Source organism: Cydia splendana, chromosome 11 (genome assembly GCF_910591565.1).
Source record: "Cydia splendana chromosome 11, ilCydSple1.2, whole genome shotgun sequence".
Classification (NCBI taxonomy): Eukaryota; Metazoa; Arthropoda; class Insecta; order Lepidoptera; family Tortricidae; genus Cydia; species Cydia splendana.
In genome coordinates, this window is record NC_085970.1 from 15,068,923 (window position 1) to 15,087,980 (window position 19,058).

At 39.6% G+C, this 19,058-nt stretch overlaps 1 protein-coding gene across 1 annotated transcript in view; it reads left to right on the forward strand.

Moving 5' to 3' along the window:
• Positions 1 to 19,058, forward strand: part of LOC134795220 (transient-receptor-potential-like protein) — a 395,634-nt gene that overhangs the window by 35,096 nt on the left and 341,480 nt on the right. Inside the window, exon 15 of the mRNA XM_063767051.1 lies at positions 17,574 to 17,741. Coding sequence (XP_063623121.1) covers positions 17,574 to 17,741 — 168 coding nt within the window. The remainder of the gene's footprint in view (positions 1 to 17,573; positions 17,742 to 19,058) is intronic.

The window sequence follows — 19,058 nt, forward strand, 5'->3', positions numbered from 1 at the left end:
ATCAGTAACCGAAAATTTCATTAAATTATTTTATTCACTATACAGTTAAATAACAAGTTTTTGAAACGATAATCGTTTTTATTAGTTTAATTTTATTTCTTAGTCAGTGTTGGGTTATAAAATTACTAATATTTCTTTTGTCAAAAATATTTTGATTAAATATTGAATAAATAATTGCCGATTTCGTTGAAGAAATGTGACGTCACACCAGGGGGGAGGGGTTTGCCAAAAGTGACCAAGTGTGACAAGGAGGGGGGAGGGGTCAAAAAACCTAGAAATTCGTGTGACGTAATTAATGGATGACCCCCAAGATGGAATTTTCTAATACCACCTGGAGGGAAAGTACTCTAAATAATGGAGATAGCAAATTTCACTTAAACAAAACATTCCTTTATTTTCGAAAAGAAACAACATCCAATGAAAATGAAATTTTTGGCAAAAAAAATAGATAATCATTTATTTTAATATCGCCGTCTGTTCTAGTATCGATGTCAGTGCACGTTCGAATTGGCCTGTTATTAATCTCATAAATTACGCGTCCGCAAATATCCATTTACTCCTTTTCATCCAGGATTACTGTAGGTAATACAATTCGGTTTAATCAGAACAAACGGTGTACATTCCGTGCAGTTTCCTTAATGGGATTGCTTTCAGCTGCGCGGGCGGAGAGTTGCAGACCTACATCATAGTGCACTAGGTGCGATGACAGTTCTCTGCTCTCATAAATAATAGTCAGCAGCAGAAGTTGCTAAGCGGGCGAGGTGGTCAATATTACGCCTTGACGCGCTCTTATACTGCTACTCTCAACTACTACTATTCTTATATACATACAATAAAGTCGCATCAAGATCATTTTGAACACCTCGCCTGCTTAGCAACTATTGCTGCTGACTGTACAAGAAATTCTAAACGAGCATTTGCTGTGGAAGTAAGACCAAGGAAAGGAGGTAAAGAATGTAAAATTTCTTACATTAGGAAATATCGTTAACTTGGTTCAAATGTTATTTCAGTATTTTCTAGTAATTACTTTTTTTGGTGAAAGCGTTAGTCTTGTCCCACCGCCGATGATGAGCGATAAGCGAGTAGAACGATAAACTAGAAACGAGTGGGCGAGCGGCGAGAAGCGAGTGTTAGCTCCAATAGTTTTGTCGCTCGGCTATAGGCGAGTGTTCCAGCACGACGGGCTATTACTCGCGTCACTCGCTCGGGCGGTGCAGCGTAGCCGAACACGCAGACTGATTGGTCTCGCAGCTTGAGTTCTAACTACGAAGCGAGCATCGCCGAGCGAGTACCGCTGAGCTAGTTTTATCTTATCGCGGCGACAAACTAGTAGAGCGAGTGTTCTCGCCGGCAGTGTGAACAGCAAGCGATGAACTATTAATATATGTGTCTCTTTTACTAACACAGGATCCTAATCTTTTGTTCGTTTCTTGGACGAGAAAATCGCCGATAGTTAATCGCTTACTCGCTCTTGGTGGGACAAGTGCCTAAACGGAGTAAATGCAATGCCAAAAGATAAAATTACATTTTGGCAACAAAACAGGGTTGCTATTACTTAAAAAATAGTATGCAGCTAACTCATCTGGTAATACTACGGTTTCGTTACTTAAGTTGCCTTAAGGGCACGGGGCTCAAGTTGTACTGGTTCAAAGATTGAAACGAAACGTTTCGTGTATTAGGTATTATTAAAGACGACACTTTAAGGGTATAGGGTAAGCATTCCTATTGTTGACAACAATAATACGGACTGTCTTTTATTCTTTTATGTGTTGATAATGTTGATATCCTAATGCAGGGGTCTCCAAACTTTTTTAGCTGAGGGCCATATTTTGCGCCTCAGAAACTTTCGAGCGGGCCACCGTCGGTTTTGCCCGGGGGAGGGTGTCTGGTTGCTGCTGTTAGGAACAGTTCTACTCTCAATGAATGCTGAAACCCTGGAGCCTGGCCTGGCTTCCGCGGGCCGGACAGTGGGCACTCGCTTTGGGTGTCGGAGGGCCGGATTGGAACGCGTCGCGGGCCGGATTTGGCTCGCGGGCTGGGGTTTGGAGACCCCTGTCCTAATGTAACATGATCTGCAGGCGTGTTATGGATGGTTTTATCTACATGCTAAAACAACTGTCACTTTTTAACACCGCGGGATAGACAAGAACGACCATAATATACGTACTGATTCCATTAAAATATTTCATGTTTGTTAAATTAAATTATAACCAACTACAATCAATATTAAAACTACACAAATGCATGATTAAAATTGCTGGCAAAACTTTCATATTGTTTAGTAATAACTTCAGAGGGAGTAGGCGGTTAAGATTAATTATCTTTAGCGAAAATGGTTGTATTCTTAAGAGAATAACCGGCAAGGAAGTTTTTAAAGACGTGACAAGGCTAAGCTTTGAAGTTTGAGATACAATATGCGAAGATTAAATAACGATCACGTAACAAGAGGAATTGTTTGTGTTCGAGTGTGGGATGTTGAAATTGTGGATTATTTTTATAAATAACACCTTTTTAATGATGAACATAAGCTATTTAGAATTCCTGTATTTAAAAATATGCACAAAATGAATTTAAATAACCGCTATTATTAAAACAGCCCGACGATACATTTTGGCATTAATGATATTTTATGAATAATCTAATTGATTTTCAAATACGCAACTATGTTTTCAAATATCAATAAGTATTATAAGTAGCAAAAGTCACTAACTAACACCATTGAAATTATTGGACAATAAACCGTGCTACAAGTGTAATAAAGTGCATTGTTACTTTAATTTTTTGATAGTACTTAGTGACTTTTGCTTGTCACCCGAAGATATAAGAATTTTCTCGAATATATAAAGAATTTAGAATTTTAAGATTTCGAAATGTGAACTGCAGATTTAAGGATTCTTTCATTTAATTATTCGCCGTAATACAATGCCACACCGTACCGTATATGATTGAAAACTAAATAAATTATAATGAATGGTGGATGAGCTATCTGTATGATGACGAAGCCTGCGCTGTGGATCTGAAGGTACCTATGCTGTTATTATTATGTTTTTCTTTTTTGGGTCAATAAATTATTTTTTTTATCGTAATTATAATGTAATATCTGTTAGGCACAGTCAAGTGTAAAAATATGGGTGCACAAATCATAGGTACCTACTGAAAAATAGGCGCAACGCTAAAATCGAAATTTCGTTATCTGCCTTCACGGTAGGCCATGTGATTGAGTTAGTGACGCCCTCTACGCAGAGTTTTGCGTAATAAGTATTCCCTATTAACAACTATGGGACATATTTTTGAGTAAGTTATATGCTGCCATATTTTAACACTTGACTCTACCTAAACTCCGGTAAAATAACGTTATAAAGGATTTCCCATCACCTTAGAATAATTGCGGTCCTGACATTATCAGTAAGAATGACATAATTAATGACGTAGAGATGCGGGATGTGGCGAAACCATTGTCGACTGGTTTCACCCAGATATCTAGACAATGATGCTTATAATACTTAGATGTAGTCGCGCATAATTATTTTCCATCGTATTTTCACGGAAACGTACGAACGTGTCTTGCTATTTCAGTCAGTCTCGGTACATAAGTACTGAGGTTGACTGAAGTACCATGACAGGTGTACAATTTTATGACTTACCTATGTAGTGCATTTAGTCCGAACTCTAGCTGTAAACAAGCCATTTTTGGCTTAGCAGTTAAGAAACATGAAACTCTGCGATTCATTTAATTGTTTCGAACTTTAATAAATGAAATAAAAAAATACGAATGTTTCCGAGAAAATACGATGGAAAACAATTATGGGTCAATTTTCAAAGAGGCATTTTTGCTGTCCCACGGCTATAACTCGAAGTCCATAGGACTGAACGACTGGGTATGTATATATTTTCATCCATTGTATTGTTAACTTTAAGTATAATGTACAACTGTACCTTAACTATTATTTGTTTCTGACAAAATCTAATTTGAAGTTCCAAAAACGGCGAAATTTGCCGTTTTTTCCGTGTCCCAGTGGTGGCACGCACCCAATAAAAAAATCATAACTTTGCATGTAGGCAACGTATTAACAACTTTATATTTTTATAAAGAGCATTTTCTAGAGAATTGATTTAATAGTTTCGATAATTTAATGAGTTATTAATAAAATAAGGGAAGCCTTTTTATCGTTGTCCCGCGCGGCACTTGTTTTGTTATGACTTAAAGATACCCCCCAAAATTTTCTTAGTCTATTGAATAACGGTTAGATTAAGTTTATGACGCAATAGTTCGGTTAGTTGGGCGTCGATCAACATTGAATGTGGACGTGGAAGCAGTTTTATTTATATAAAAACAGGCAAGAATCGCTTTCGATATATTTTGGTACAACTACAACGACATTTGTATGGACGCTTAATATGTTGGTATACAATCAAAATAAAAAATTGTATTTTACAATAATAGTTACAAATACAGTGTTAAAATATATCGTAAAAGAAATAAGTGAATCCGTTATATTGTGTAGGAAATATCGCAAAAAAATACTATCGGCAACATTTGTATGGCGACATTTGTACGGCTATTTTGACCGTATAAATGTCGATATACTGCCATACAAATGTCGAAAAGGTGCCATACAAATGTTGTCAGGGCATTACAAATGCCACAAAAATAGTAAATAGTACCATAAAAATGTTGATACTGCCATACAATGTCGAAAAAATGCCATATACATGTCAAAAGCGCCTTACAAATGGCTAAATAGTGCCATACAAATGTCGATATTTAAACGTCCATATCTAGCTAACTATAGAAAGTAGAGTGGTGCCTCGTACAGTATATTTTTTGTTGTTAAAAACCCTTTCTAAAGCGATGATTATAAATCTGATTTTCCAAAAATAAAAAATTGCCATACAAATGTCGAAAAAACACCCTCTTCAAAAATTTACCCTTATACACTACATCTGTACGTTTAAAGATGTCAAAAGGGAAGCCATCACCTATATGAACATTTCATGAGTGAAATAAATGTAACTACTTACTCCACTGACTACTTAAACTCCATTTCTTATCTCTTCCTTAATGCTTTTATCTGGTTACTCTTTCTCTATGGCTGGCACTGCTATATTATATTATACTAGCTTTTGCCCGCGGCTTCGCACGCGCAGGAGAGTTTTTTTAATATTGTTTTTTTTTTACGGACTGAACAGTGACTGACCTTAGTCTCACCTGCTGGAAAGTGATGACAAGGCCGAAGGTGTAGGGTTGTAAAAAAACGGTTTTTTTTCTGACTTGAGAAAAAACATGAAAAAAAAAACGTTTTTTTTCTGGAGTACGTTTTTTTTCAAAAGTATGAAAACTCAAAATTTGCAAGGCAGTTAATACTTTTATACGGTTGTTTTACTTGTTTTAGACTTTATGTCAGTTTATGTTAACCATTAAACCAATTTAATTTAACAACTTTGATTAATAACAACATAAATGAAATCTGTAGTGGTAGTTATCGCAATTTACTGTTGGCAACACCAACGCCTCAATATTGTGGCATATTTTTGTTCATCTGAAAAAAAAACCTAATTTAGAAAAAAAACCATGGTGCCAGGTTTTTTTTTATGTTTATTTTCATAAATTTGAAAAAAAAAAACATTTGGTTTTTTTTCTATTTGCAACCCTACGAAGGTGTAGCTCACTATTTCAGTAAAAGCTTATTCACAGTATTCACTCTTGACTTGAAGACACCAATTGTAATTATATCGATTAATCGAGCTCGACTTATTTAATATAATCTAATGTACGTTTTGTACCTAACACCTTGTGACACTGCACTTTGCATGTATAATTCAGTTTAACGTTTTTAGGTTTGTCTCAAATATAGTATAGTTTTGTTTAATGGCAAGCAAGTCATTGATGTAGCAACAAAAGAAATGACAGCCATTTGGCCAATTAAAAACTAATTAAATCTGATGGTGTTGCTACTTCAAATTAAATCCTAAATTGATGGAATAATATTAATTAAATATTTAAATCAAGACTTACTATAAATACAAAAAAGGTTGAAATATATTTAAATAATTAAATATGATTTATTTCTATATGTTGGACTTACATATAAAAATTATTCCATGAATTTCATTAGTTACTGTTATTTTGATTGTGTTATCCCAGGGACAGTTAGATTGAGATCATTTCCTGGTTGGCTTTTGCCCTGGATGGGCATCTTTTAATTTAGAAAGTGAAGCTAAATACATCATGCTCTGGTAGCATCGATCCGAGTCTGGGTTAGGCAGCAGCCGCTGCATCCATGAGCTAGGAAGCTCATGCCGAAGTTATTTTGCCACAGACAGTAAGTAGAATATGATAATATATAATTGTCTTCAGGTTTGACTCCTTGTTGAATCTCTGTCCCTGCTTATTTGACCATTCGTTTTGTTTCCAGTCTGCTGGCGAAACAATGGGGTGGGATGGGATAATCAGAGCTGTGAGATGAGTCCACTGTAGGAATTTCCAGCTGGTGAGAAACTTAGATCATATAATGTCTTTTAGGTTAGCAGAGCACATGCTTCTAGTTATTAATCTTGAATTGTTTCTTTCAGCTGACTGGGTTTTTCGTTTTTATGTTACTACGTATGTGAAATCAGTTCGCATATCAGAGTATGGAAGTCTGTCCATATTCCTAAAACTTCAAGTGTGTCTGGTGAGCAGTTCGCCATAAGAATTTCGCTCTTCTGCTGGATGGAGGTGACGTCACCTTCAAACTGAGACCTTAGTCCTTCGGTGTTGCTCTGCGGTGTCGGGTCAGATTTCCGCTGCAGCAAATCGGCTCCGGCACAGCGGAGGATCACACGTCGGGCTTGAACTGGTGGAACATTGTTATGAGGTTGGTGTACGCTTTCCTTCCGTCCTAGAAGCATTTCCAAATTTAAAGTTAAAGAATTTAGTAGAATCATATGTGATGGCAAATGATAATTTAGGGACTAACAAATTTAGATAGGTCTGCTTGTAAATCATTGTAGAACCATTTTTGGCACGACCCGGCTCTATCGTCTGACATTATAGAATAAGGTGCTTAATGCTAGCTTAATAAATGATTTACTTGTAGAACAACTTCCTCAGTGTGAGAATAGAAATAAATTATGTGTCACAAAACTAACATTTCATTTTGACATCCTTTAGAAACCCCTGAATAGTTGATGGAAATAAGTGTAAGCACCTGCTTGAGTTTTTGGTTAAGATTTAGATTGGTTAATTTAGTAACTTTAATTGTCCGTGGGTTTCCTCTGGGCAAAGCCCCAGCCGGGCTAGGAAAATCACCGTGACAACCTTTTAATTTATATTTTTTATTTATGTTAGTTGTAGCCTTTTGTACCTACAGCACCTCCTTATACACTACATTAGTGGTCCTCCCTTGGATTGCTAGAGGACGATAAACATTGGGACTCAACTTTAGAGGAAGCTGCGTTGCGCGATTCTCCCTTCAAGCTGCGTGAACTTTTCATAATAATGTTAGTTTTTTGTCAACTTACTGACCCATTAAGTCTCTGGGAAAAATATAAGGACAGTTTTTCGGACGACATTACCTAAACGGCAACTTGAGAGAGAATTGCAAAATGGTGCGGAGTTTTACATGGATGAAGTGTATCAGTGTGTGTGATTTGCTGATACCTAGCGGAGGTGTGACGGTTTACCTCGGGGTGGGTTTGCTGATACCTAGCGGAGGTGTCACGGTTTACCTCGGGGTGGGCTTGCTGATGCTGATACCTAGCTACTGCTTCTCTGTGTAGGTACATCAGGGTTCATTTTTTGGTAATTGCTTACGGCAGCTTGGTGATCTGATGATTTGTTTTGCATATATTTATTTGCGGCAGCTTTTAGTTGTTTGTTCCGTGTAGTATTCGTGAACCTGGCACGGCGTTTTTTAGTAACTGTTTTGGTAGCGGTAAGAGATAATGATGAGTCTGATTCTAAATGGGGTGGTAATCTCCTCATTCCTTCTCGTGGTAATCTTCTTGGCAACCACAGAGAGGAGTGAAGAAGGGGGCTCTGATATTGTGGGTCTTACGAGTAATTCACTGCGAATATATACGTCAAAATGACCGCTAGACAAATCACTTGAAAATCTTAGTCGGCCCACCGGATTACCCACAGTACCAACTCTCATATATAGCTCATTGTTGCGGTAAACTTCGAAAACCCACTGCCGCTACCAACTCGCAGAGACTACCGTAAGTAAACGGGCGCGACATTTCAAGGCAGTATTCAACGGAGCTGGAGTAATTATCACCGTTACTGTTAATGAGACATAATAACAAACTCCTCCCAGTTGGCCACCACGTGACTAACGATTTGCTCGCGCACCTCCCTGGCCATCACCTGCGTATCATACAGAAGATAGGAGATGGCGCGAAACAGCCGGCCTAGCCAAGGTTACAATCGCTATCGCTTCGACAACGAAAAGCATTATGTCTCTCTATCACTCTTCCATATTAGCGCGACAGTGACAGTTGCGTTTCGATCGCTACGGAGAGTAAGCGATTGGCATCTTGGCTACGCGGCCTGACAGGCTCCATCTCCAATTATAGGTACTACGGTGTGAGCCAACATGGTCCCATCAATATCCAACAATTCAACAGCCATTGTAGGTATTAGTGAAATTTCCCCTGAGCTAATAGCTAAAAAAAATTACTTTAAGGCATTGCATGCTCAAAAGTCTGGATCACGTGTGGCTGTAAATCAGCGTGTATGTTACAACCGTCTATGCTATCTTCGTAATTAGCATTCCCTACCAGGGGCCATAGTTCACGTCGGCTACGTTATATTTTAATTTTGATCCCATTTTTGTAATTAGCGTCCCACAAAACCATGGAAATGATACCCATATTGATATTTTGAAATTTCAACCCCATTGCACCCCCACCAGGGGGATGATTGTTCACTTCGGCTACGTTAATTTTAATTTTGATGCCATTTTTGTTATTAGCGTCTCAAAATACTATGAAAACGATACCCATATTGTTATTTTGAGATATCAACCCTATTGGGGACTTTTCCCCCTCTTAGGGGTTCAATTTTCAAAAAACCTGAAACACGTGTTTACTCATTTATCTTTAGGAATACTCCTGTGAAATTTGGAATAAAATAGTCTAACTAATCTTGTTTCCCCATACAAACTTTGGACCCCCATTTCACTCCTTTAGGGGATGAATTTTGAAAAATCCTTTCTTAGTGGACCCCTAGACCTTATAAGGAATCTAGTTGCCAAATTTGGACTTTCTAGTCCCAGCGGTTTGGGCTGTGCGTTGATTTAAGTCAGTCAGTCAGTCAGTCAGTCAGGTCTTTCACGTTTATATATTTAGATTACATAATATATGTATTTATTTATGTATGTATATATAAGTATGTATATGTATTGTTTATGTGTTTTTATTTTGTTTATTTTTATTTGCATGGTAATTAGTCTGTTTTCGATGTATTTATATAGGTTTCTTTCATCGCATTTGCAACACCTACTGACATATGTAAATTTATTAATTTCCGTTACCCAAAGGTAGGAAGAGATTCCTTTTTAATGATAAGATCGCCTGTTGTTTACCTCTGCTTGTATTTCTGTTTTCTTTTGTATTGTCTTCTTTTATTGAGGTGTGCAATAAAGAGTATTTGTATTGTATTGTATTGTATTGTATACTAAGAAAAAGTGACCAAGGCCTCCAGCGCCCCAGCACAGGCAGCAGCAGCAGGCAGGCAGGCAGGTGCAGGCAGGTAGGCAGACAAGTATCATGAGTGCGAAATAGGCAGACTTCATATATAAACATAAGCACTTTTGAGCTTCATAGCGGCCAGCAACGGCCACTTGAATGTACCAGAACGCAAGGTTAATCGGACTGGAAAATACGAAAAGATGTATTGGAATCACATTGTGTTCCGTACGAGACCCACAGCGACATCTCTGGTAGGAGCGACTCAGTTGCGTATGTCGCGTCACACATATCGCGGCCAATACGGAGCTCTATATACGCCTTCGTCACCCTACGTCACGACATATTGTCCCCCTCTACCCCAATATCCTCGAATCATGGACACGTAGATTAAGCTTTTAGAATTATAAGAGTAAGCACGTTCAATTTCGGATTTTTATTTCACCATCCAAGAAAAGTCGAACTCTCAAAAATACGCAGCGCCTAGTCACGAACATATTGATCCTTCTTCGCCAAATATAATCAACGGTTTCTTCGCCAATCGTCGAGTACGAATTGAGAGGCCATTGAGAAGCAGCACCTTTGGAAGAGAAAGCGCATCGACATTTCTTCTTGGACGGAAGGCGCGTATGCAGCACGAAGACACCCAAGGACGCGCTAAATTGGGATACCTATAGGACGAGAACTGGACATCCAACGATTTTAAACGCGCATATTTCGGTACGGACATTCAGCCACCCTATACCTAACCCTTTGTCTTCAGTTGCTTAATACCGTGCTTAATCAATTCCAGTGAGCCCGTGACGAGTAATCTTTGCGTGACCGGTATTGGGACTCCTTTTCGCCGCTACACAACGCGGAGTTGCATCAGGGTCCAAAGTCCACACGTGAGTACTCCAGCTTTCTATACTAAACCTAACCAAAATGGGGCTAGATGATATTGTAGTACCAAATACTAGTAAACCACGCGATAAATCGCCAGCTAGGGCCATTTGCGATGCCGCGATTGAACCTCAAGTTCGCGAATTGGTGAAAAAACGTGGCATTATAAAGGCTAGACTCACAAAATTCGCAACCCACATTCAAAGCTGTAGCGATAATTTAGACGCTTTAACTGAGCCTTGTAGAATAAATTTAAAACTACGCATACAAGGAGCAGAGACCCTGTACACTGAATTTAACGATCTTCAAACTCAAATCGAAGCGAATGTGTTCGAATCGAATCTCGATGACCAGTTAACGCAACGAGAACAGTTTGAGGATAGTTATTTCACTGCGCAGGCCCTCGCCGAGTCTATTCTAAGTCAATTTAATAGTACAGAAAGCAAAAGTCCCACTGTTACGCAAAACACAACAATGAAGGCAATTAAACTGCCAGTTTTATCACTTCCCTCTTTTGACGGCACGTATGAAAACTGGCTCGCATTTAGAGATATTTATTTATCACTACTTCACAATTCGAAGGATCTCTGTGACATCCAAAGGTTCCACTACCTAAAATCATCGCTGACTGGTAGTGCTTTGTTAGTAATAGAAGCGCTCGAACTAACGTCAAGTAACTACGCGGTGGCATGGGATCTCCTTCTTAATCGCTACAATAACAACAGGTTATTAATCCACAATCACGTCAATCTATTTACTCTTCAGTCGTTGCCTAAAGAATCGCATATACTTATTAGAAAGTTAATTGACACAACACTAAAAAATTTACGCGCTTTAAAAGTCCTAGGCGAACCTACATCGTCATGGGATACTCTGATTATTTACATCTTAGTGTCAAAGCTCGATAAAACCACTGAACGCGAGTGGGAACAACATAAAAGTAGCCTTACGAGCGGCGACACTCAGATGAAGATTAAATTGGATGATTTATTGCAATTTTTACGAAACCGTGCAGATATGTTAGAAACATTGCAGGCATCACATTCACAAGGTTCGAGTTTACGCGATAAGCACGAAGTGAACAAAAAACATATCACTCCTAGCTCCACTCATAACTACAATAATAACAAAGTGCACTGCAATGTTTCTACCAACAGCAAACCACAAAAATCACAGCATAAACCAAAATTCGCGTGCCCTATGTGTAAAATGAATCATCCACTTTATTCCTGTGTCAAATTTCTTGATACTAACTACGAATCTAAACTTAAGTTTGTTGCCGACAACAAGTTATGCACTAACTGCCTACGAGCGGGTCATTCCGTGGAGTCATGCGTATTCGGTCCGTGTCGCAAGTGTAATAATAAACATAATTCAATCATCCATCCTCCTAGTGATGAGTGCACTCCCGTCCCTGCCCCCGCTGACGTCACGGCCCCCGCTGCATCCACTTCGGCCGCCGCTGCATCTAGTTCGGCCGCCGCCGTGTCGGTCAATGTGCATTGTCAGCGAATTCCTTCGCAGCCGCCGACCTTGAGGCCGGTCTTGTTGTCAACTGCGCTTATCGACGTGATTGATAAAAATAATAAACCGCATACTGTTATCGCTCTTATTGATAACGGCTCACAACGATCTTTTATAAAAGAATCCTTACGTGATTTATTAGGCGCACAATTAGTACAGTCCACTCACGAAATAAGCTGTGTAGGTCGCACTGTGACGCAGTGTACGCAAACCTGCAATGTCCAAATAAAATCGCGCATTAGCGACTACACAACAAATTTACATTGTTTTGTTTTATCGGAAATAAACACATCAATGCCAGTTGTATATGAACATTGCGCAAAATTCGATATTCCAGAAAATATACAACTGGCAGATCCGCAATTTTTAGAATACAAAGATTTCGATATCTTAATAGGTGGTGAAAAGTTTTGGGATTTGTTTACAATGGAAAAATTAAAATTACGTAACGGTCCTTACTTATTAAACACCGAATTTGGATGGGTAGTAGCAGGTCCTATCAATTTAAACGCACGCATTGAAGGCCACATCCAATGTAATTTTACGCAAACAACAGATTCGCTATTACGGCGGTTCTGGGAGATTGAGGAGGTACCTACCACTCGGGACGCATTGTCTGACGAAGAGAAGGCTTGCGAGGAGCATTTCGTTCGCACCACTACGCGCGACAGCGAAGGAAGGTTCTGTGTTAGCATGCCACTCAAGCAGCCACCCGAAATGCTAGGAGAAACTTATCCTCAAGCTGAACGTCGTTTGCTGGCGCTGGAAAAACGATTACAGCGTTCAGAAACGTGTAAAAAATTATATACTGACTTTATGCATGAATACCTCGATTTAGGGCACATGAGTAAAGTTACGTCATATGACTCACCGCATTTCTTCTTGCCACATCATGGAGTTTTTCGTGAATCCACAACTACACGATTAAGAGCAGTCTTTGATGCTAGTGCGGCATCTAGTAGTGGTACATCACTGAACGATCTTCAAATGGTAGGTCCCGCGATCCAGGGCGACCTTCTGTCGATTCTTTTACGCTTTAGGCAGCATCGTTACGTGGCCTGCGCGGACGTAGCTAAAATGTATCGTCAGGTACTGATGGCAGAAAATCAACGCGACCTTCAGCTGATCCTTTGACGCGACAGCCCCGACGAACCGATTCAAATTTATCGTTTAAATCGTGTCACTTACGGTATGGCGTCGGCGGCTTTCTTAAGTGTCCGTTGTTTAAAACAGTTAGCCACTGAATGCACCGATCCCGACGTTAAAAGAATAATTAACGAAGATTTTTACGTAGACGACATGATAACTGGGTCACAGGATAAACTTGAATTGTTACGATTATGCAATGAAACCGCGCGAACATTGCAATCAGGTTGTTTTCCGTTACGAAAGTGGGTATTTAACTTTAGCGAGCCGTCGTTAGAGTCTAATTTCGCACTGCTGTCTGACGCGCAAACTAAACTAACGTTCGATAAAGACTGCAATTCAAAGACATTGGGCATAGGTTGGAATAATTACTATGATCAATTTTATTTTAACTCGCAACTTGATTTGATGAAACCCAATGACAAAGTAACCAAGCGTATTATTTTATCACATATTTCGCAAATTTATGACCCTTTAGGTTTACTAAGTCCAACCATTATGCTAGCCAAGGTCTTACTCAAGCGTTTATGGCTTCTTAAACTTGATTGGGATGACGAAGTCCCTTCTGACGTCATGCGCACCTGGAATGATTTTACTAAATCATTATCACTTGCCATAAGTACTATCCGTGTGCCGCGTTATGTAATGGGTAGCAATAATTATACGCGCATAGAAATGCATATCTTTACAGACGCGTCACAGGTTGCTTATGGCACTTGCATTTATATTCGCACAATAAATGATGATGATGAAGTATGCTCACGATTGTTATGTTCGAAAGGAAAATTATGTCCCATTAAAGTCCTAAGTACGCCCCGATTAGAACTTTGCAGTGCACTTCTAGGCGCTAAATTATATGACAAGGTCATAAATAGTCTTCACTGCAAATTTGATGACGTCATATTTTACTCCGATTCGACTTGTGTTTTAGGGTGGTTGCGCATGGCACCTAATTTATTAAAAACTTTCGTGCAGAATCGGGTGACTGAGATCCATGAACTGACCAAAGGGCTTCCATGGCGCCACGTCAGCGGTAAAGTTAACCCGGCTGACTTAGTTTCGAGAGGCGTTCGATTGGAAGACCTGGCTGGATCCAGTTTATGGTGGAAAGGACCTGAATTTCTGCAGGATTCTAACTTTGACCCTAAAAACATGCCAAAATTACCGAGTTCGAATGATACGCACGACATACTGCCGGAGGTCAAATCTAACGTAGAATTAGCGCTTACCGCTACCACTGAAGTGTCATTATTCCCTTTCGAACGGTTTTCTCAGTTCTCGCGCATGATACACGCCGCATCTTACGTTTTACGCTTTATTTACAACGCGCGCAATAAAAATAATAAGCGTGCGGGCAGTATTAGCGTCGAGGAACTGCGGGAATCAACAAATTTATTAGTCAGGCTGTCTCAATTTGAATCGTTCCCAGATGAGTACAAGCTATTGACTAATAAACAAACAGTTAAATCTAAGCATAATTTAAGTAAATTAAATTTGTTTATCGATGAAGATCGTGTCATGCGAGTCGGCGGTCGCATTGGTTATTCGCAATACTTTACGTATGAAAAAAGGCACCCTATATTAATTACAAGCAAACATCACTTTACGCTTTTATTATTTCGCCACGAACATAAGAAACTTTTACACGCTGCGCCTCAAGCCCTTCTTTTTGAACTGCATGATGCTTGGTGGCCACTAGGTGGTAGGAATCTTGCGCGTAAGATCTTTTATGATTGTGTTGTTTGCAAGCGATTAAGAGGGAAAACCCTTACTCCTTTCATGGGAAATTTACCCGAGGAGAGAATTACGCCTACATATCCCTTCTTAACTTGTGGTGTGGACTATGCAGGGCCAGTTTTCATATTAAATCGCAAAGGCAGAGGTGCTCAAACTGTTAAAGCATATATTTGTTTGTTTGTATGTTTTGTTACGCGAGCCATCCACTTAGAGCTTGTCAGTGATCTGACCACCGATGCTTACCTTCTAGCTCTCAAACGCTTTATAGCTAGACGCGGCAAGCCTAACGAAATATTTTCGGATAATGGCAGGAACTTTGTGGGTTTAATGCACGATTTTGCCAAGTTTTTGTCTCAATGTAGTCCCGACATCATAGATTACGCTACTAGTTGTAATATTAAATTTCATTTTATTCCACCTTACGCGCCCCATTTTGGTTCCCTATGGGAAGCTGGAGTAAAATCTTGCAAATTTCATATACTCGTACGCCGTGTTATTGGAAACGCTCACCTCACATTCGAGGAATTTAGCACGGCGTTAAGCCAAATTGAAGCCGTCCTGAATTCCCGTCCTTTGTACGCCATGTCATCGGATCCGCACGACTTCCTTCCTCTGAGCCCTGCGCACTTTCTCGTCGGTCGCACTTTGACATCGCCCGCCTCAGAGGACCTTCAGCACGCGCCTGCTCATCGACTCAACCGGTACCAGATGGTGGAGAAGATACGGCAGCATTTTTGGACCCGGTGGTCCAAGGAGTACGTCTCCGAATTACAGACGCGATCCAAATGGAGAAGCCACTGCGAAGACCTGAAGCCGAACACACTGGTTCTCATAAAGGACGACAACCTGCCTCCGCTAAAATGGCATCTAGGACGCGTCGTCAAGACTATCCCTGGGCGAGACGGTGTGTCAAGAGTGGCAGACATCTATACCGCATCTGGCATCATAAGACGCGCCTACACCAAAATCTGCCCCTTGGTGTCTCAGCCTGATGAAGAGAGGAGAGAAGGCCAAGAATCCTCTTGAAAGCCAGATCTTTCAAGGCCGGGGGCATGTTCCGTACGAGACCCACAGCGACATCTCTGGTAGGAGCGACTCAGTTGCGTATGTCGCGTCACACATATCGCGGCCAATACGGAGCTCTATATACGCCTTCGTCACCCTACGTCACGACATATTGTCCCCCTCTACCCCAATATCCTCGAATCATGGACACGTAGATTAAGCTTTTAGAATTATAAGAGTAAGCACGTTCAATTTCGGATTTTTATTTCACCATCCAAGAAAAGTCGAACTCTCAAAAATACGCAGCGCCTAGTCACGAACACATTGGAATATACTGTTACAAAAGCGAATAATTTACGCCATCATATATTAATTTCTGAATTCAATTCTTCCAATGACACTTGACGTCTTTCCGATTTTGGTGATGCTTTTGAATTTTGACAGGCAATCTTGTACAGTCAACAGCAGAACTAGCAGAAGTTGCTAAGCGGGCGAGGTGTTCTAAATTACCTTGACACGCTCTTATTCTCTTAACAATAAAGTCGATTCAAGATCATTTTGATCATCTCGCCCGCTTAGCAACTTCTGCTGACTGTACATTCTAAAGCTGCGCGCATGTAGGTACAGTTATGTCCGCGGATATGACGAATCAAATGCCGACTGGTTTCACCAGTGCAATGAAATAACGCAGAGAAGCTCGCTGTTGGGTAGTATAGCGACTCCACCTACCTACCTACACTGAGTTTCTTTTTTTTGGATTTTATGGCCTGTACGTCTACCATCAGTTTTGACATTGACATATACGCTCACGTCTACGTAACTTACTTTCTATGCATCTCGCTCGTACTCGCATATGCGAGCAATAGTGCAAGCGAGATGTACAGGCTCAAGGGCAACACATTTTAGGAGCGCTCAGTGTAGGTTTGGCTTAAAGGTCTCGTAACCAGAGCCTCTACCATCAGTTTTGACATTGACATATACGCTCACGTCTACGTAACTTACTTTCTATGCATCTCGCTCGTACTCGCATATGCGAGCAATAGTGCAAGCGAGATGTACAGAAAGTAAATTACGTAGACGTGAGCGTTATGTCAATGTTAAAACTGATGGTAGAGGCTCTGGTTACGAGACCTTTAAGCCAAACCTACACTGAGCGCTCCTAAAATGTGTTGCCCTTGAGCCTATATATCATTATCATCATCTCAGCCAGAAGACGTCCTCCTAGGCCTCCCCCTTGAGCCTTGAGCCTATATATATAATTTAGAAACTAAAATAAGTTTTTGGTAAAAAATTAATTTAGGGTTCAAGCTTTTATCGCTGATTGTAGGCAGGTACTCTTTTTTCCACACGCATCTAATACTCATCGAGACAATTCTAAAAACCCCAAACACAATTAGTTTGCTTTGTTTCCATGTTCACGTGGCCATTTCCTGTCTCTATCATTAGGTCAGCTCCATGTCATCATAATATTGCATTGTCATCCGATTTACATATGCAAAATGTCATGCAAAATTTCAGCTCAATCGGATGTCGGGAAGTGGGTCAAATTTAGCTGCCAAGATTTGACCCACACTGACATACATACTAACAGGGTAAACCTTTCACAGGAACATTCTGACGTTGAATGGAAGTTCGCCCGAACTCGTCTCTGGATGAGCTACTTCGAGGAGAGCGCGACGTTGCCTCCCCCTTTCAACATCTTCCCCACCCCCAAACTGCTGCTTAAAATGCTGGGTCTGAGGAAGAAGGATCAGAAGACGAAAGAAAACTTAAAGGTATGTAAATATTAGGACGAAAGGGGACGAAGTCTCGTGACAGCTCCTCCATACGAACGTAGAACGTAATTTTTATACAATTTATTGTATATAATTTTTGGGAGACCGAGCTTTGCTCGGAAAACATATAAAAACTCAAAAATGCGCATTTTACCAGAGATTCTTAAGACCTAGCTAGATCGATTTTTCGCCCCCGAAAATCCTCATATAGCAAATTTAATCGAAATCATTAAAGCAGTTTCCGTGATCCCTAAAATATATAAATATACATATACCTATACAAGAATTGCTCGTTGAAAGATATAAGATTCATCGTACACTATCCTCTTAAATATGGAGGTAAGTGCAGTTAGATTTTCTTAAGAATAGCGGCTCGATTCGGGAAATGAATTAGCGATTCACTACATATGAAATAGTAAAGATAATATATCTTTACTATATCGTATCTAGTTAATCTCTAATTCATTTCCCGAATCGCGCCGTAGCTCTTATGTAATACTCAGACAATTTGAAAATAAAAATTCTATTTATCGGTAAAAGTAGAATAAAAGAAAATGGTTTTCTCATTACAATTGTTTCGTGTTTTAGTTTCTTTCCTGATTGCCTTATTTCTTCGTACAGTAAAATACAATAATTCATTATGAAATAAAGGCAAACATAGCGTCACTCAAATATATAATAAAATTACTCTCAAGTCCCAAAAGCGTGAGCACCATTAAATTGTGTAATTTAATGATAGGTAAACTTTCGTGTAAAAATATTTGGTGTAAAATATTTTCGACAGCTTTTTCGGGAAACGCTCTTTTTAACTTTATTAATTAATCCAGTAATTTGAGAGAGGTGGAGAATAACGTAGGTCCTTTAAAAAAAAAATGGTTGTCTGTAAAGTCGGTTTACCGACGATAATTGTGCGTGATAAGGTCATAAGAAAACATTACCATTAAGTACATTACGTAACGTTACCATGGAGATTTGTCCACAACGTTGCCATGGAGATCTGTCCACACGTGACACTTTTTCGTGCATGCTACCGGTGTTCATCGATTTATAAGACGTTATCACGTCAAAAGGTATACCTATTATGGGTGTAACACGGGTGTAATAAATCGGTAAAGTTTTCGACAACGCTGAAATCCTTAACATATACTAATTGCCTGTGGTCTAATTACCTCCTGTATAAGTGTTATATACATTTTCATTTCATTTCACTTCTCATAAGTACAGTAAGTACATGACTACATACCTATATTACACATAGGTATTTACATATAATAATTTAGCCTATATACGTCCCACTGCTGGGTACAGGCCTCCTCT